This window comes from Syngnathus acus, chromosome 19, assembly GCF_901709675.1.
Source record: "Syngnathus acus chromosome 19, fSynAcu1.2, whole genome shotgun sequence".
In the NCBI taxonomy this organism is placed as follows: Eukaryota; Metazoa; Chordata; class Actinopteri; order Syngnathiformes; family Syngnathidae; genus Syngnathus; species Syngnathus acus.
In genome coordinates, this window is record NC_051103.1 from 2649608 (window position 1) to 2669439 (window position 19832).

General features: G+C 47.4%; 1 protein-coding gene and 2 long non-coding RNA genes across 37 annotated transcripts in view; 2 read left to right on the plus strand and 1 right to left on the minus strand.

Annotated features, from left to right (window-relative positions):
• tcf7l2 (transcription factor 7 like 2) overlaps positions 1-19832 on the plus strand; it is a 59182-nt gene that overhangs the window by 16499 nt on the left and 22851 nt on the right. For 23 of the 35 annotated variants that reach the window (XM_037278182.1, XM_037278187.1, XM_037278181.1 and 20 more), the window contains exons 4-5: positions 4183-4284; positions 6854-6913. In XM_037278182.1, the coding sequence (XP_037134077.1) occupies positions 4183-4284; positions 6854-6913 (162 nt within the window). The remainder of the gene's footprint in view (positions 1-4182; positions 4285-6853; positions 6914-19832) is intronic. The other 12 variants (XM_037278195.1, XM_037278191.1, XM_037278202.1 and 9 more) reach the window with 1 other exon arrangement.
• LOC119138384 lies at positions 7160-7942 on the minus strand. Its single transcript, XR_005101139.1, has 2 exons — positions 7532-7942; positions 7160-7412 (listed from the first exon to the last, which is right to left on the minus strand). It is a non-coding gene; the product is annotated as an uncharacterized LOC119138384 (long non-coding RNA).
• On the plus strand, positions 8829-19028 carry LOC119138377. Its single transcript, XR_005101132.1, has 2 exons — positions 8829-11498; positions 11612-19028. It is a non-coding gene; the product is annotated as an uncharacterized LOC119138377 (long non-coding RNA).

A 19832-nucleotide genomic window follows, 5' to 3' on the forward strand; every position in this document is an offset into this window, starting at 1 on the left:
AGTGATCTCCGGCGCCATTTTGTTGTTATTGTTTTCAATCGCTTGCATTCTGTGGGCTTTTTTTTTTTCTTTACAAAGTGGCGAGCAGTTACGCAATCTTCACCATTTACTGGCGACTCGGGTCGGTATTTGTCTAGCACAGTTGTCCGCACCTGTTAAGTCAACAGCAGAAGAGCCAAAACTGTATTTATCTCGCCAGCTCAGCAGGACAAACATTCACGACAGGATGGGCCGAAAGTCAAGTGTTTCTTGACGGAGTTTTAAAAGCACTAGATTGGGTCGAAAGGTCAGCCATCCATCCATTTCACAAACGGATATTTCTGTACGCCGGTGGCAGTCAACAGTCGGATTCCAGACGACAAACGTAAACGTCCGCAGCGGTGAATGAATATGTGAGGTCGAGCGTTGAGGTTGAACAACTTTACAAGTGTACGTTGACAAGCAAGCCTTGGTTTCAAGATGCAAGTCAAGTCTGTGTTTGGTACCGAGACAGGAGAGGCCGCGTGGGCATCCCCCGTCGGAATACATGTTTATTTGTAAGAGTCAGGCCGAGCTCCTCCCGCAAGGAAGAAGAGAGTCTCTGAGCTGGTGCATTTTGGACCGGCACGGCGGCCCGAGCGGAACCCCTCCCCCCTCAACCCCCCCGAGTGGCTCCGGCTTTGGAGTAAGGATAGGCCCAGCGGACCCATTCCTACCCCGGGCCTTCCCGTATTCCACCTTTATTTTCCTGCTTGCGGAATGCCTCTGGCTATCAATGCAGGTGGGGTGTATTTTTTTTCCCCCTCCTTCTCTCCAATATTTACTCATAAAATGTGTATTAGCCAGACCAAAGCTGCCCGTGTTGTCCAAACGGTAGCTAGTTTTGTGTTGAATCTGCCCTGCTCCGTTCATCAAGTGAGTTCTGCCAAAACATCTGTATCTGACCGATTGTTTTTCAAGCGCGCCGGGATTTCAAAGAGGAAGAGTTAAGCTTCCCCTGACCTCTGTCTGTCGCCCCCCAAAATGAAGTGTTCCATCCTCAGCAACTGTTGTTTGCGTCTTGCCTTCCACCTGCCACTAAGGACGGACTCTCACTGCAAACAGATCAAGTGAAAAGGCGGCCTTGGATCAGATTGTAGTCAAACTGCCGGGGTTAATCCGTTAATCTCCGGGTAGTTTACTCGCACAGATTTTGTTTTTGCTTAATGGGCTTCTCTAACTCGTCTTTATCTCGTCAGACTTTAATAAAGCTCTATAATGATTGGGTGTAATCTGCATGCTGTCCGCGCCATCTCGATATTTCTTTTCGTCCTCTTTGACCAAAGATGTGGCTTTCAGGTGTGCACAAATTTCCGGACAATCGTGTTTTGCGGGCCCCGTCTGACAGATGGCTTGGAGATCTGCGATACACAACAAACCCAAGCTGCTATTTGTCTGTTTATGACCCCCCCCCACCCCTCCTCTTGTGCAACCACCCAAATTTAACGTAGCCTGTCCAACGGTCCCCCGCTGAATTTGAGTGCCACATCTAAAATTCTGCTCGTTTGATCCGTCCGGTGCCCTTAAGTTGCAATCCCGCAACCAACAAGCTGCGCTTTGGCTTCTGCGTCAGCCGTCATGTGATGCAAGATATCGGATGGCTACTTGATTGATGGGTAGCTTGATGGAAAACGTCTGGAAAAGTCCTGGTCTCTTTCCATGGACTTGGCCTTAACGGCTGGAACTTCTTTGACTTGTCATTCTTTTAGATAGATACACATTCAAAGACTATGGCTAGCAGGTTGTCGTTTCAAAGGAGTTTGCTATATTCCGAATTTGTATTTGTCAAACGGGATGTAGTCCATCACTAAAATATATTTAAGTAAAGTCATAACAAAACACTTCAATTTGGAGTCCTGTAAGAATTCCTGGAATTATTCCAACTGCAATCCCCCTACCGAAAAGTTTTTGTTTGCCTGGGATGAAAAAATGTGACCCGGCAAGAGTTGAGTTCATCGCGGTACAATCATTTGGAGAACTCCGTTGTCTTTCACTTCATCAGAGACAATTGAGTCATTCAGGGGGGAGAGAAGGGTGGGCTGATTGGGGTGAAAAGGGGGCGGGGGGGACAATCTGGGTGGTTCTTACAAGGTGGGGGGTTGTCTGAGGGGTTGAGCGACAGCGGAGACCAGAGAGTTATCCTGGAACTCGCCAGCAATTTGTCACTTGGGAATGGCTCTTGAGTTACTCGGGAGGCCCCCTCATAGCGGGAGAGTTTTCAGGTCGCGGCGGAGTGGGCGGGGGCTTGGGACCAGCAGCGAGGGGTCAGAGGTTGTGGCCTACTCAAGCCCAGGCTGTGTGTCCGTTGATGGAGGGAAGAAGGGGGGGCCGAGGACGGTGGGGGTGTTGCTCGGAAAAGACGTCGCTTGCCAAGGCTCCCTTTTCTTGGCAAAGCTGCAGGAGACATTGCACAGGGCCAGCTGAAGTGGGGCCACTTGTTAGCCCCCCACCCCCACCCCACTCGACCCACTGCCACTCTTGTCACCTTCACGCTCCCTCGGAATGTTCCCTTCCTACAGCTGAGTTGACGTATTTGTGCGCATAGACTCGTCTTTGAGCGAGTTGGCTCGTTGCCGCTGTACGGCGGCACTTCTGCCAAATTGGACCCGGCAGATCCGCTCGGTCAACTAAAGCAAGTTACGTTCAGGGTTTTACGTTTCTGACCCCACATCGCTGAGAATCTGAACTATCGAGAGGCTCTAACGCACTTTTTAATGACTTCTAGAAAGATACAATCCACCCCAAAAAATGTGATCTAGCAAGGGAGTGAATGCCGAACAGCAATGAAATTCAAGTGCTTCAGACATGCACGCACTTTGGAAAACAGATAGGCGCAAAATCTATTTACGTAACTTGTAATCTGATAATTGTGAATGTTTAGGATAGACAACTAATGTTTTCATGAGCCAGCTAATGTTTGTAACGTTGTTGCTCGGTGAAGGCAGACTAGCAGGAAAGCCTCACAAACACTTTTGAGAAAAGTCGGACAAATTAATTGGGGGAAATTTCGTTTTATTTGGAAAGACTGGTTAATGAGACATGTTCTCCGACCGCGCATCCAACATGGCGGCTTTTTTCCTCTCGGCCCGTCGTGACAATTAACACCCGTTGCGTTGGGGGTCCATAAATCCTCAACTCAGGTTTTTACAACTGTTCTTTTTTTCCCCCCACATATAAACAAGCATAAAAAAGCACTAAAATCTGTCTCGTGGTTCTAAATGAGTAGTGGAGAAACACCAGGCAGCCCCCCCACCCTCCCCCTTGCAGGGGTTGTAACCGTGGTCATGGAGTCAATAACTCCCTCCAGCGTCGACCACTGGCAGGCACCCCGCGGTGAACTCTCCGCTAATTACCACTGATTTAGACACAGTCTCGGGAAGGGTCGTGACACGCGCTCTCCGACCAGCGCCGACTCAAACGCACACACATACACGCACGGACATGCATGCAAAGCAGCGGCCACCCAAAAGAGGTTTAGCGCACCAAAAAGGTAGGAAGAGTCGCTCCGATAGCATCTCTACCTCGAGCTAATTTCCCCATGTGGATGTCAGATGGTGGGAATATAGCCGACAAAAAAGCCAATGTGCTAAACCAAACAGAAAGGTTCTCTTCTAGTCATAAAGTCAGTGATCTTCTTGTTTTTAGCCCAAATCAAACTTTTTTTTTTGGAGTATCAATAAAGAAGTAGTTGTTTGACTTTGTCACATTTCAAAGAAAGCGACGGAACCTAAAACCTATAAATTTTTTGTCTTCCAGGAAAAGCCACGACGTGCATTTTGACAAACGTTCGTTCCTGCTTATCTGTTTTTTGTGACATGGGTGGGGGGGGGGGGCGAGCGAGAGCGAAAACGGTCCGATACGGGCCGAGTCAATCATTTACGGGAGCCGTCAGGAGGTCTAGCCTGGTGAGACGCCATGCTCGCACCTCTTTACGGCTCCCAATAAAAGACATGAGGTCACCGGCGAGCCGCTAACCGTGCAACGCCGCCGGAAGCGCCGCGGCTAGCTTCAGTTGAGCCGGAATCATGCCATCCATCCATCCATCCATCCATCCACCCTGCATGTTTTTGAGTTTGCAAATGTCCTGTCTTTTTTCTGTTTGGCATTGTTAACATGTTTTGTTCCCTTCTTTGCGTTTGTCTTTCCTTTCTTTCTTCCATCCAGTACCTCCAGATGAAATGGCCCCTGCTAGATGTTCAACCAGGAGGTCTTCAGAGTAGACAAGCACTTAAAGATGCCAGGTCCCCGTCGCCGGCGCACATCGTTGTAAGTAGAAACTGTTTTTTGTTTTCTTCCCCCTCTCCCGGCGGTTCTTTAACCCGCAAAACAAAATTGTTTTTCATACGTGGCGGGCCGAAGAGCATTTCGGGCAAATCCCGAGCCTCCTTTTGTGCGGCGAGGCGTCTTGAAATAGGCTGTCAAAAGTTGTGTGGCAGACAAAGCCAACGCTCACAAAAGAAAAGCAGCGGCCCAGGTCGCTCCTTCGCTTCCGTCGTTATTTTTAAACCCGCCGCTTCAGCGGGGCCCCTTTTTCTTGCGCGGTTATTTTAGGAGTCGCTGTAAATGAGTCCTCAAACCGGTCGTGGGCAGGTAAATAGCGGCGCCTGTTATTTTCCTTGAAAATGACTCGGTGACGTGACATCTTGCCACGCAACCTCCGGAGTTTGGAAATCAAGTTTTGCTTGTAGCTGCAACTTTTATTTACACTTCTATTTTTATCATGGCAAAATATGGCCGCCATTTTGTTTGCGCTTGAAATCCTACGAGTCTGCTCAACTATTTATACTGATTAGCATTTTGCGATGACGAATTTTTGCTGTTGACGAATTTTTTGCTGTTGACGAATTTTTGCTCAATGTCAATCTTTGCCATTTGCAGATTTTTAGTGTTTACAAATTTTTGCCGGATGTTCCCCTATTTGTGGCGCTTTGCTGTTAGCTTTAGCTCAGCTAATGAAGTTGAGCCAGTCCAGTTGTGAAGGTGTCTTTGTTTGCGCGAGAAAAACTCTTGAACTTGCTGATAAATAACTCAGTAGGTTCATTTTTTTTTTTTTCTTCTCCACGTTCTTTTCCCCTTCAGCGCACAGGCCGCAAAGCTCCGAGGCATTGCAGCATCGCGCTCGCTCGCGAAAGCACGCACGCAGACAAGTTGCTGTTAGCGCGCGTGATGAAATTGAAGGTGAAACGCAGCTTGTATTGTTGGCGCTCCTTCTTTCCTCCTGCTCCGGCGTCCACCGCTTGACTGCGAAGGAGGTGCGATTGAATGTTTCCTCAGTTTGCATCATACCGACTGTGTTGCATTAAGAAAAAAGAGGGGGGTGGGGAAGCCAAAAAAAAAAAAAACAACTCGACGGATTCCCGTGGACAGCGAGCCAATGTTAGCCCCGCCCGTGTCACTCAATCAATCATTTTTCTGATAACTTAGTGTTAGGCTCAATGTTATTACACAGGGAAAGTGGGCGTGGCTAACTACCTCACATCCTGATTGGCCGCAGTTGCTTAATTTGCCGCTCTCAGAATTGGGGCATGAGCCCGAACGCTCGCACGCTCGCCCGCATCAACGTCTCAAGAGCCAACAATGTGGCCATTGTCTCGCCGGCTTTCATTGGCAGCGGGGGACGGCGCGAGTGTTAACCATTTCCCCGCCGTGCCTCAGCAACTGTGTCATTGTGGCAAAAAAAAGCCTCAGGGGACGGGCCGCTTGTACGATAATTAGCGCAGAGGAAGTGATGGAATCTCGACAATTTTTACGGTCACGTAGCTGCTTTGCTAGCTTCACGACAGAATGAATAGTCGGCGGGTGGAATTCATCTTCCCCTCCGGATCGCGCGCGGCCCGGCGAGATCTTTTCGCTCCCGACGACGTTTGCTCAAGGGATCACGGGGTTGATGTCATCAGACGCCACGTCGGGCCCGAGGCTGTTGTCTGGACGGCCTCTTGTTTCCGCAGACACTGTTGACTCTGTCAACAAGATAACAATGACTCAAAGAGTCACGCTGATCCTTTAATGGACGCTTGCAATCGAGGACCGGTTTCCGAGAGGCCCGCTTCGGGAAAAAACATCTTGGGAATGAGTTCTTGATTCTTCCACAACATACTTGAGGAGTTGTATGTATTTGTGCGTGTACACATGATGGCAACGGAAACAGACCGAGGTGCAGCATATTGATTTCTCGAGAGCCAGCCAGAAAAGGGCAGGGAACTTTGCCGAGGAGAAGCAACCTAACCTTATGCGCACTGACCAGCTCGGCCGCCCGAAAGCAATCCGACAAGTTGCTTTCTCGGCGCTGAGATCACCGGCTTCTATTTGCACTCGCGCTTAACCCCCCGAGGGCCGGCCGAGATAACTCGCAGCAGCAGCTGCACGTTCGGAGAGCCCCGTTGGGAAAAAGCAAATGAATTTGGATCGGCGCCCTCCAATCATTGAACGCATTTTACCCGATTTTTAATGGCCATGTTTTTGTTAGTCATGAAGGGCAATTTGTGGATTTAGTTTTTTTTCCCCTCTCCACCAAATTCCGGCAGGAGCCGGCCGGCCTCATCTTCTCCCCTCAGAAAGCTTGCAAAACGTCGGCAATGTACTAAAGAGTGTAATATTGTTTTAACAAGCAGCCAGCCAGTCGGAACAGCGGCGTAAGCGGCAACCGGCGCGCAAAGGCCCTAATAACCCACTCGGACATGAGGCGGCCGAGTCCGCCGAGACGAGCTCGTGGGTTTGAAATCAAGGGGATGGCGGATTTTCCTGGGAGGACGCCTCGCTTTTGCATATGTGTGTGTGCGTGCGTGTGGAGCTGATATAATTGTGTGACTTGGGACCGTCCATCTTTGCCTTTCAGGGGCCCTTCTGCTGGGAATTCCCTGGACAGTCAGATCTGAGCCTTCACCAATTTCATTTGGTGAGAGACCTTTGAATTCCCAAAAAATATCATGCCAGATTTTTCTGGGGGTGGGAGGGGGGGGTTGATTACGCACCACATAAATTAACACCTGCTAATTGATGAATTGAAAAAAAAAAAGATCCATTTTAATGAATGATAGCTTGGGATCATGGTGATAATCAGACTGTTTGTGCTTGCTGCTGCTTTCCTGTCGCTTTGCTGCTCGTCGGCCTCTGTCAGCTTTTTTGCTAACCAAACTAAGTCTTTTCTCTTTCTTGTTTTTTGCCCCTCCTTCTACTCACGCTTTTTTTGTCCGCTACTTATCCGGCCGGCCTGGGTGATCTTGCTGAGCCATTGTGCTTTAATTTTCTTGTCGTGTGTCTTCATATCACACTTGTGACATGTTTTTTGCCCAAATCTTCTCCTGCTTGATGCTCCTCTGAACCAGGGCAGGTTCTGAGGTGCCGTTTTCATCAAATGACGTCGAGAAGTGGAGATACTTGTTGAGCCTCGGGGTCTGTAAAGAAAACAAAGCACCCCAAAAACTTGACTTGTGAGCAAATAATAGATGGCTTGCTGGATGGCTATTTAATGAAGCGCACCCTGCTACCATATAATTGCCACTTTGTCTGGCACCTTGTTTTACGCATCTCTGCACGTTTGCGCCGTTGAAATAGATCCGCTTACAGCCTCCCGGGGCTGCGACATATTCCACGGGGCCGGGCTGGGGCTTTCCACATCGCAACAACACGTCGCCGATGTCGAGTCCTCTGAGCGGTTTGCAAACATGTTCGAGCTGGGTGGGAACCTCCTCCACGCCCACTTGTTTAAAAATGGATTTGACGAATCAAAACAGAAACAAAGTCAAAAAAGGTGGCCAATTAATGTCATTTCTGATTAGGTAATGACATCCTTGATGGCTCAAAGGTAAAATCTTAAAGCGGCGTTGCCCCGGGACTTCCTCTCGAAGCTCTTGACAAACTCGTTGACTCAGCCCACTCTTGACTGTAAATACGACGAGCCTTTAAAGACGCGAGCTGTACTCGAGACGAGCCAAAAGGAATTGTTGCTTTTCACCAAGCTCTCTCTCATGCGATGTCTTTGCTCGAACTTGTTTGACGAGGTCTGGCAGGATCACGTTTGGGTGCGCCCGCCTGCCCGTCGGTGTCGCGCTTTTTCACGTCCGGAGTTTCAGATGACAGCTCGTCAGACGGAGGTCAAGTGTCAGGCGTCACATGTCACGGTCTACGACGACTTGAACTCGTTTCACCCCTGCGGCGGCGGCGGAGCTAAGTAGGCTTCGGAAGAATGCGCTAATCACGCTTTACTCACTGCATCAACAATTAGGGTCAAAGTTTAGAAGTAGCATCAATAATCCAATCTATTGCTGACCAACTGTACAGTGGCGTTCTTTTTCAGTGACCCCCTCCGCCCCTCCCCTTCCCCAAATTTTGGCAGAGCAGCGGTCGCTGAGTGACAACGGCTGGCTGCGCTACTGTATTACACCGAAGGCCGTTTCACTGGGAAACTTGTTTTGACACAACTCCAGGTGTCTCATTGTTGCCTCTGCCACGGTTCAACAGATTTACCAATTAGCACTGGGCTGAGGCCACGGGAAGGAGGAGGAGGAGGACGAGGGAATACAACGGGAGACGGACGGCGGGGGCCACCGCGCTAGATGGGGGGACAACGATTAGGGCTGCAGTGATGGAATGAGGTCCCCAAAAAAGCCACAAAAACATCTGACAAAATCACACAAATGGAAAATAGACTAAAGAGATTAAAAGAAAAAAAATTATTTTAGGCCCAGAAAAAATTGACAAGATGAAAAAATGTATTAGATGAAACAGAATATGAGAGAAAAATGAGGAAATAATATAAAATAGAAATAAATAATAGAAAAAAAAAATTCAAATAGAAAGGAGTACAAAAATGCAATGTGATTAAAATGAATTCAAGAATTTGGCAAATTTATTTTTACCCAAAAGTATTTGACAAACTATTATGAGAAACATATTTCGAAAGCGTCCCCCTCCAAAAGTTTTTTTTTTTCTTCCAACAAGCAACCTCTGTGACGATTTCAACCTTTAAACGCCGTTCCTAACCGCCAGACATTTTCTGCAACTTATCGATAAAGTGTATGCTGTTGTGTGGGCTTAATCACATTTCCGCGCTCTTTGTCATTGCCACGACATGCGCGCTCCCACTTCCGTGAAAGTTTCGAGACGAGAACCTTTTGAGAAGTAGGTGAATGCAGTTTTGCCTTTCATAAGATGCGTGTGAAGCCGCACAGACGCAAACAAGTAAGGCGTGCGCGCACAAACAAAAGCGAGACGAGCTTCATTGTGACCATGAAGCGAGACCAGGGCCTGGCCAACAATGCTTGTGTCAGGCATTCAGGGACAAATAAAAAGAAACATACCGCTTAATGTCGAGAAGTGCGTCAATTGTGCGAATCAATTCCGAGCGTTCGGGGGTCAGAGTTCTTCTTCGGTGGTGGAATTTGCGGCTTGATGTATTATTGATGTATTGTCAACTTATAATTGCATTGGATGTCTTGCCGGTGTCACACTAGCGCTTTTACTTTTTTTGTTTTTGTTTCTCCCAAACTTTGAACCGCAGTGATGCGTGATTGGTGGCGGCCCAGACAAGAAAAGTATTTGAATTCCCTGAGGAACAATTTCAAGTTTTGGATGAATACACGGTGGCAGTCAAATTTGTACGCTGCTCCGGAACGTCGAGTGATTCCAGAGAGCACTTAAGCCGCCCGCCAGGCCAGCGAGTCTTGTTTGCAGGTCGTGGACGCTCATTTCGCTTCGTCACAATTCTCTCAGGTTGGCCGGGTCAGACAGAACCAGACTAAAGCTCCCCCAATTTATTTGATTTTTGTACCGCGCCTGGACTCCGTCGGATTTGTACGACTCTCGTTTTGGTGTTTGTTTTGTCGCCGCGTGTGCGTTTATTTTCCCTAATGCTCAGTCTTCCGAGTCGACGTCGGAGTGGCGGGCTTTTGTTTTGGAAGGAATTTGATAGGAGGTGTCGTTTGCTCTTAGCGTGCTTCCCCCTTTTGCTGCCCTAGAAGTTTTGTCCACTTGAGCGAGACAGGTGATGATGATGTGATCAGACAGCGTACGCATACCTGTGCAGGTGCGCACATGCTCGCCTAGTTACTCACCCATAACCTACCGGTGTTATCGCCACAAATTTGCCCGTGGGAGCGGCGCCAGTCGAAACATTAAAAATGCTCGGCCAAATGTTAAGCTACCGTTGCGAACGTCAACAAAGGTTGCATGAAAAAAAAAATAAAAAATTCAACCAAAAATATTTGATGAAAAATCAAATCTATACCTTGTGCACAAGTTAATATTTCAAAATTAGAAACATCAGATGAAAAATACAAAATGATGAGATGAAAATATGACATAGCATAGAATAGTCTGACAAATGTCACACATGCTCAGGTAGTTCTTTGTCTAAAAGGGACAACTTGAAGATCCTGTTAAAAAAACAAAACAAAAAAAAAAACTGACAAGGAAAAGCTTTCAGCGGGAGGCGAGCATGACGGGGTGAAAAGGAGAAGTGGATTTGGCGAGATTAAGGGGGGATCATCGTGCTTGATGGCTCAATCCTGACGGCATATCGGGGGGGAGACGTCCAAACTAATAACGGCAGAGCGGCCAAAGATGGCCACGGACGGCTACAAACCAGGCCTAGCGTCCCTTCATTAGCGATATTAGCCGCATTCGTATGTCTCGTTAACATTTTTCTAGTTAGCCCAGCTGCGCCTAGGCACTACTTTGCGTGACAGATATTGAAATCAAAAGCCCCGGCGGTGTGATTGGCGCTTGACAGGAGCCGCCTTTCCCTCGGCGGGCTCATTAACGACGATGACGTTGAATTTACAGACAATCCTCGTGCTCCTCAAGATAATCTATCATGTCTTTTTTTGTGTCATTGGAACGTTTCTCCATCTTGCGTCGGAACAAGTTGAAATTCTTTGGAGGGGGGGGCGGATCTGGAGCCACCCGGGAATAACGATGCTTCCTTCGAGCGTGACTTTCCTTCGGCTTTGTTGCCGCAATTTAGCCTCACTCTTGTTTTCTGTTTTATTTTTTTTTCTCTCTGCCCGCATTTGTAATGTCTCATTGTTACTCGACATTGCGCCTTGAGATGATTTTATGACACGTTGGACTTGGCCAGCTTGGAGTTGTGCTTCTGTGTACAATATTTAGAATTAGAAATTGATTTGAAAGTTAGGGTCAGCTTAAGAGTTACCAAAAGTGTTGAGAAGAACCCGGACAAATCTGTTGATTCTTGAAACTTCCGGAAGAAGTTGCGGTTTGGAGTCAAGGTAGGCTTGCAGTGAGGTTCTCGGCGTTTGATTCCAAAATACTCAATGGGAGTTTGGCGCATTTCAGAATCTCCTGGGCTGCCTCCATCCGAGGAATTGATGAGCCGGCCAGATGAGCGTGCTCGACAAGCTCCCTTTGGCCGCCGTCGCTAATGCGAAGCACATGCCGGCCCGTCGAGCATCTGCGCACCTGTTGAAGCGCTCTTTGGCCTGAGGCGGGCCGGCCGGAACCGGGTTCAAGCCGGAACGCTTGTAATCCTCCTTGACAGAATGGCGTCCTTGTGTTTGGCCAGGCGTTAGCGCGTGTCACGAGCGCGCGTTGCTCTTCCTGCGCTCTGCATGCTAATGGACGTGTTTGTGTTTAGTCACCTGGCCCGCTGCCACCGAGGCCCTCCAGACCTTCTGGTTCCGGACAAAATGCGGCACCAGCCCTCACTAGTCACTCCCTTACCTGCTCTGGCGTCTATGGCGTGTCGACGAGCCTCTCCCGCCGTTTTAATTGCGTCTCATCGGCGCTGATGGCTGCAAACTAGAACATGAAAGGCTCCAGCCTTCTACACGTCGCCCCAGCCGGCTTCAGAGAGCCTAAAAAGGCGATCGGTGTGCCGCTGCGAGTTCCCTGCCGGAACGAGTTTGATGGGCTAATTGTAGCCCCCAGTGGACCAGCAACGCACATCACAGCAAAAAAAAATTAAAAAATGCACCTTTGGATGGACGTGCCTTTGATTCTGTCCTTCGATATACAGCCGTGCCGTATTTCTATAAATCGTTTTTGTTTTGTTACTTGAGTCGCGTAGGCCTTCCGGTGACACTTTCTCCGTCTGGGCCATTGGACAACAGGAATCTCACCCGTCCGCGATTCCTTTATGGTCAGTGCATCTAATAGGCCCTGCAGACCTTTTTGGCAAACAATGCAACGCGCAACACAAAGCGGCCTAAAGAAAGCCTCTGCCTGTCCGTCCGTCCGTCTTTTGCGTTTGTTTTCCTTGTTTTTTTTTCTTTTTGCATCAAAAAGAAATCAATACCCAAAACTTCTGAGTGCGCGTATCAGTTTATCCTCCCGTCTCTCTTTAGCGTCATGCCACGGGAGAGAAAAAAGGAGGGGGAGGGCACAAGGAGATGACACCGGCTCGGAAAGCCGGGAGAAAATCGATCGGAGGGAACTCGCTCCCGTCCATGGAAACGGCGCTACGGGAAGGCAAAAGAGTTGCGATGGTGAAAAAAACGTTTGTTTGGGTTTTTTTTTTTCTTCCCCCCTCCTCCTTTGCTACTACCCAGGGAGAGAACATCTGAACAACATTCTCAAAGAGTTCTTTTGGTGAGGTTGACTTGCGCGCTTAGGCTTTGTTTCATCCAAGTGTGCACCAGCGCGTGTACAAGTAGCCGGCCGCCTTTGGAAAGACTCCTCGTGGCGTGTTGCGGGCTACTCACTGGACACGCATGCCCTGCAGGAGGCCGAATTATGAATACAACATGAGTAAACACACACCTACGTACGTGCCATTAAAATAGCGCTCGCCGGGTTTGAAGCAGAAGCAGCCTCCAGCGCCGAGCACTCGACCGCTGCATCCTGTAAGCCAGGACGTCAACTTCCCGTGATAGGCAAAAATGGAATTTTAATTTGGCGAGTTAATAATGGTCTCAGATCTGGGCTAGGACTCTCTTTGTTTTGCGCCGTCTGAACTTTGACCTTTAATAGCTTCTCCTTTATTTGATTGGAATTAGTTTCTTAGCAACCTGAGCACGTGGCTGCCTCCCGCAGGACTGTCCGGGTACTACACAATTGTTTGCACGATTGGAAATTTACGATTTGAGGAATGTGCTCTAATCAGCTTCATTTTGGAGTGATTTGCACGCTAATGTATTCTTGGATGCTTGTAGCGTTGACTTCCGTAATAAAGCCTCTTTCTTCTTTTTTTTTCTTTTTCTTTTTCTCGAGGCAGCTGTGAACAAAGAGCACAATAGCACGTGCAAGCTCGAACCACAATTCCCAGCCCGAGCCCCCAAATGCCATTCAGTCAGCTGGTAGAGTGACGGTATGGAATTGCCTGCTGCGTGGGGGGGGGGGTCAGCGTGACTGTTGGCACGGTTGCCACCTCGCCACTCGGATGCGGCGGCGATGCGCCTTCGCCTTTCATATTGTCGCCGCTTCCTGTTTTGAAGGAGCAAAATTTCCTCGCAGATGAAAAGGCCCGCGCTTTTGAAACGTGTCCAAGCGCAAATGTGAAAAAAAGGGGGAACGACAGCTGATCTGTAAACATCTCCATCGAGGGGTCGACGGAAAAGGAATTGTGAGGAGGAGGAGGAGGGATGGAAATGATACATTCATTTGCCGTCTTCTTCTTTTGCGTCTATTTTTTTGTTGTTTTTGATTCGCCGATGAAAGCCAGGCGGCGTTTTTTGTTCGGAGCCAGCTGTATTGCTCTATTCAGGGTGCGGGGGGCACAGAACCGCACGCGCAGCTTAACCCCCTTCCGAAAAAATGCTTTGTGACATCTGCATCAACGCAGCTCTGCATTCAACGCAGCCGGCGAATATTTATAGAGCCGTTTGTTTTGTTTTTTTAACCCCGACGCTCTGATCGCACCCCAAAAAAAAACCTTCAGAGAGGATATTTTTCATCAGCTCTCGCTGGCTGTCACATTTGTTTAGTGGCCGATCAGCTGCTGGACACCTCCTCCTCCTTTTTGGTCTTCTCTCACTGACCTCTTAACTGGCTCTAATGGAGCCTAATTGTAGCCTTCAGGCGTCGTCAAAGGAAATGTCGCGAAACAAAGTGTAGCGGGCCGGCCGGTGGCCTCAAATCCAGACCGGGCCGTCGTTTGCAGATAAGGCACAAATTCTGAAAAGGGGCGGCATCCCATTTCCCCGCTGGCGCAGCTACTGTAAATTAGCACTCCCACGCGCTTGCAGCGGCGCCACCTTGGGGCCGATGGCGAAATCCGGGAGAGAGGAATGGCCGGCCGCTCGCCATGCGGGCCTTTGCCGGCTCGCTGAGCATTATCGATGGAGAGCTGCAGACGGGACCGAGCCGCTGAAACGTGTGTGTGTGTGTGTGTGTGTGAATGAAATGCCGGTGACCCCTAAAAGCTGCGACCCGTGAAGAAAAAGGGAGGAGATAATCACACTGAGACGAAGTCTTGGGCCTCATTTGTTCTCTACCTTGTGAGGTCTTAATCCAGCACAGCCTGCTGCTCTTCATTTTGACAGCACGTTTACCCCCCCCTCTCCCCCCACGGCAATCTGCAGTGGGTCCTGCGAACCAAAGAAACCCAGCGTGCCTTTTTTTTTTTTTTGCTCAGGCGTGTCATAATGTCCCCATAAAAGACGGCAAGGGTTTCATTTTGTGTCTTCTCGCAGAAGAGGCATAATTAAGATATACAGTCTACTCAATATATAGACTGAAAATATAGAGGAGCAGACCAGTGGCAGCCTGTGGTTTTCGTCTTTGGTTCAAGTGTGTGTGTATGTGTGTGTGTGTGTGTGTGTGTGTGTGTGTGTGTAGTTAGAGCAGCGTGCTATAAAAGGCTAGCGACTCGAGCTTTTCCCTTTCAGCGTGTCGGGGTCAGCGCCAGCCAAGTGTACACGTATACATGCTTGGATAGAATTGGTTGGACCTGAAAAGGTGTTTTCGTGAGAATTTGTGATTTATTTTTTTGTCAGGTTTTATTTTAAATTTGTGATTTTTTTTTTTCTCATTTGGCAATCGAATAGCGATGTTAGTTTGTGCGCATTGTTTTTTTTTTTTTTAGGAAAACGTAGACAAAAAAGTGGACAATAAAAATGGGAATGCCCTGTCCTAGAGCTCTGCCTATTGTGGCTCTCAGCCAGGACGCATCCCTATGACCCCACACGCACATTTTTAGTTCTGCCTCAGTTGTTACAGGGCTTTGTGACTTTCTAATGCTAACTATCCATCAATAGGTGGGCGTCGCCGGTGGCAATGAAGACGGATTGAATGGGTGGCTCCGTAATTACGGCGGCGGGACCATTGAACGGGCAGCCGCGCGTCGCCGCCGCGTTAGCGCTCGATGGCGAGGTCGGATCCGCGTCGTGTCGTCCCTAATGGCGAGCGAAAGCGTCCCGTCCCGTCAGTCATCACTCTCGAGCATCCCGCTCTCTCTCGGCAAGTAGCTCCAATTGGCCTCAAGTGTTTGTTTATAAAACTGGACATGGCAAAAAAAAAAAAAAACATCAGTCGGAGCAATTAACCTCACCTCCGCTCATTAAAAATCTCGGCACACATGAAAGCGCAAATTTGTCCAAAGTCATTTGCAAAGTTAGGATGTGACCAAATCATCAGACTCCTTGAAGAGAAGGACCTGCAAATCCGTCAACATCTGCGACTCCAAAACTTGTTTTTTTTTAAGCTTGTCAATTTGTGGCGTTCTCATTGAAAGTCCATTTGTGCTAATCTGGGAAGGACGCTGCCATAATTGCGCAATTTCTTTTTTTCATTTTGATATTTAGTCCCGTAATGGCTTAATAGCCCGGAGAGGCGCTCTTGTTTATTCACACACTTTGTTTTTTGCCCCCCTTTGAATAATTGCAGTCCAAATAATTACAAATGTGCCATTTGGGCATTTTGGAGTTGATCTCATCTTAAAGCTCGCCCGCTAAGTCTGCTACACGGGCTCACGTTAGAATCACCGAATTAAAAGCCAAAACAAACACAAAAAGCAAACTATCCCAAATTGCGTAGCCGAGTCACGCCGACGGTCCATTGGAGGCGAGCAAAACATTTGCGCTTGTTAAAATGTTTTCTTTGGCCTTTTGTCCGTGCGAGTGTATCGCTGGCGAGCCTTTTGTCTCGTCTTGAGCCCCAAGGCAAACGGTGGCCCGAAATCTGATTAGGCTCCATTCTAAAGAGCGATATTTTCATCCCGCTGATTCTCGGCACCGCGTCCCAGCATCGGGCCGCTTAATGCCGGGAAAAAGGCCGCTCTTTTGACAGATAGTAGATACTCCCCCGCGCGGCTTGTTTGGACGTCGGACGTCTTTTCGCCAGCGACGAGACGACCGAGGAAATAAAAAGCATCTAAATAATGTCCGCAGATGAGGAATCAATGGGCCGGAGCAATGCGATACGCAGCGCGGGCGTCTTCCCTAAAGTCGCTTTTGTGCGGGCCCCTCGGAGATGTAACTCAAGCAGAAGGAAGCCGCTGACAATAGCCGCATTTGGACGCCCAAAATAGCCTCGGACTTAAGACGGACGGATGGCTTTATTGAGTTACGCCGTCGTCAGCCGCGGCGGCGGCGGGCGGGAGGCTTCCGATTTCACATTTTAATGAAACGCGCGGCCGCCGATCAATGGCACTGTGAAACACAAGATTAAATCAAATCAAATGCCAACAGACAATCATTTTATACTCTTTTATAAATGCTGATATTCCCGTTCTTTCGATTGGATTTTTTTCCTTTGTTAAGAAGTTGAAATCTTGACTCTTTACAAATGCAGAATATTATTAGTATACCCTTAAAAATATATTTTTTTACTTGTTTCTAGATTATGTACTTTGAAATGATAAAGTAGTCAAATATTACGTAAATTGCAAAATCAAAGTGCATCTAAAAATGAATATCTATAAAATTTTAAATGATTCATTTATTATTTCGATTGAGTAAAATATTTAGAAATTGTTTTAAGGTGCATTGTGAAATACAACACATTTAATTTCCAATAAAAATGATTTTAGTTTAAAAAAAAAAATTAGTATAGGAGAATAAATTGGTGGATATCATTTGAACAAATGCTGTGCTTGTTTACCAAACACACACAGCAGAAGATGTCTTTGTGAGATTACGCGCATCTAATTCTATTCCTTTGAATTTGTTAATGGCGTTCATCGTTGCGAGCGCTTTGTTTCCGAATGCCACATTTAGGCTACTTTAGCGCATCATTTTTTTCTGAAGCGCCTTTAAAAATAATCTCGACGGGTTGCGCGCAGGGCGATGGTGTTGGGTTTCAACTGCTGTGGGGAGTTGTGATCTCTTCTAATGAGAAATAATAATATTAAAAAAAAAAGAAGAATTCAGCTTTGACACAAAGCGTCTCCGCACTGAGGCGGCCAGATAGACGGGGGATTAAAAAAAAAAGGGAGGGGGGGGGGGTTAAAAAACAATTCTTGGCCATTTCGATGAGATAAATTTAATTTCTTTGCTATTTGGAGGTCTTCTTTGAAAACAGGCAATCGTAATGAGCACATTCAAAACCGGAGAATAGATTTCGCCTCCCGCTTCAAATGAGCCGGCGTTATCGGCGTCCGTCATTCGCGCTTTCCCATTTTCCAGCTGCTAATTGATGTTTTTGATGTCGACTGGGGAAAATTTGAAGCAAATGTCATGTGTGAACCGGCGCGGAAGTTAATAAGATTGACTCCGTCGGGCCGAGGCCGCAACCAACGCGGAATGGGGAAAGGGGGGGCGGCGAATTTTCTTCGTCCGTCTGGCGAGGAGTGAAATTGACACTGTCGGACAAAGAATTTCACCCGCCCGCAAATAGAAAGTGTTTGCTTTTTCTCCTTAGCCCAATGTTTTCTTCCCGATTGGGGCTTCGAGTTTTTTTTCATTTTAACTTTGGAACAATCCACATTTTTAATGCTGTTTTGAGTTTGAAAAGCCGCAGTGCTTCATAAAGGCTGAGCTTAGGAAAACAACAAAAAAGAAAATGCGGCGATATAAGTCGGGGTCAGCGCATCTGCTCGGCCGACCTTAAATCCCTTCCGAATAAAAGAAGTGCCACCGAGCTCGTACCATCTTGCGCCATTTAGTCAGCTCTGGCGGCTAGCCAAACACAAACGCGTTACAAATTAAAAAAAAAAAACACTTAAAAAGTAAAAAAATATATATATATTTTTGCTACGTTTATATTCATTTAGTAACACTAAAATCGATGCGATTGTCATCTGGATTATTTCGCTTGGCTGCATTTTTTCTAGCCTAAATGGGCCACGACCCCCTCCGGTCACTTTTCTTTTTGAAACTCAAAAAAACAAAAAGTAGCCTCTGCTTGCGTTGAGCCCTTGGAGGATCGCGGATAAGCGACATTATTCTCAGAATAGGCAATTAATTCCTCTGGCAACGATCGGTTGGAGTGTTGCCCCCCCACCCTCTCGCCCTCCCCTCCCTCCCTCCATTCGCCATTTGAAATGCTAACACAATGAAATATTTTTCTATTGGTCGGCGTCCCCTCGGTTAAGCCGCCACCGGCCGCCGGCGAAGAATTTCATCGACTGATGAGACCACAGGCGTGCCCGATAAAAAGGTTAACTGTACGTGACACGCACACCGAGTAGCCCCCCCATCCCTTCGCCCTCGCCGCTACCTTGAACTCGCAAGTTCGCCGTAACTTTTGTTTGACTTTTGCCACGTTGTTGCCGACAGCGCTTGTTTGCTCATGAACACTTTTTTCCCTCCAAATTAAAATTGTTAAATGACGGCGGTTAAAACGGGAACGTAAGCGGCCTTTATGGGTCCATTGTGTTGCCGTAAATTTACCAGAACGTACTTGAGATACGAGCAGAATTGGTTTAGTCTTTTTTGGGTTGCCGTAGTTTCCTATGAGCAAGTGATGTGGCTTTATGGTGGTAGATTGACGTGTTGCTTTTGACTGCAATGTATATTTGATGTTGTAGATTCCCATCTTGCGTGTTGTGCAGCTTCAGGCTCAATTGTGGCGCCGCTCCCGCGACTCTACGTTTTGCCGTTACACAACCCGCCATCGTGTGTTTCTCGCCGCCTTTGTGTTTCCTTATCTGGGTTGTGCTGCGCGTGCATAGTGTGCAGAGTTAAAAAAAAAAAAAAAGAGCTGCACATTTTTCCCCACCTTCAGGGACGCGATGCGGTCGCCTGCCCGGGAGTGGGAGGAGGAGTGGGATGGCGTAAAAAATAGAAAATTCGGGGTGGTGGCAGGTGAGTCGCCTGGCCACGCCACGCCACGGCTTTGGCTTCTTCATGACAAGATGCCGTTGATTGGAAACGGCGGGCCTGTTGATCAATCCCGCCGACACGACAGCTTTGCCGTGAGGCCCGCCAACTCTTTGGAGTGTGGCGGCGGCGGCTGAAGCTCAAGCGGCACAAGCTGCAGCAGCCGCAGCAGCTCGCCTGCCCGTTTCGCCTCACTAATTGGCACAGCTTGCTTTTTATATACAGGCAGTTGTTTATCGTTTTTTTTTTTAAATGCCACCACTTATCCCAGGCTGGACAAAGAATGAAAAATTTTTTTGGGGGGGGGGTGTTTGAAATATATTGACATCAAATTATGAAATTTCAATAATTAGAGCCGTTTATTTTTAACCTTTATTAAATAATTATATTAATCATAATACAATTTAAAAATGATGGGTAATTTTTCTTTGTCAAAATGTCTTCATCCAAATGTGTTGTAGTTCAATTACCTCATTAAATAGATTTTTAGATAATTATATTTAAAATAATTTAAGATTAAATAGATAATTTAATTAATTGCCATCAATGATGAGTTAACAGCATTTATTTGATTCAATATATAATTAGTTTTAATTGAATAATTTCTAATACAATAAAAAATTGAGCAGGAGTTAAAATTTGATTTTTTTGCATGAATTA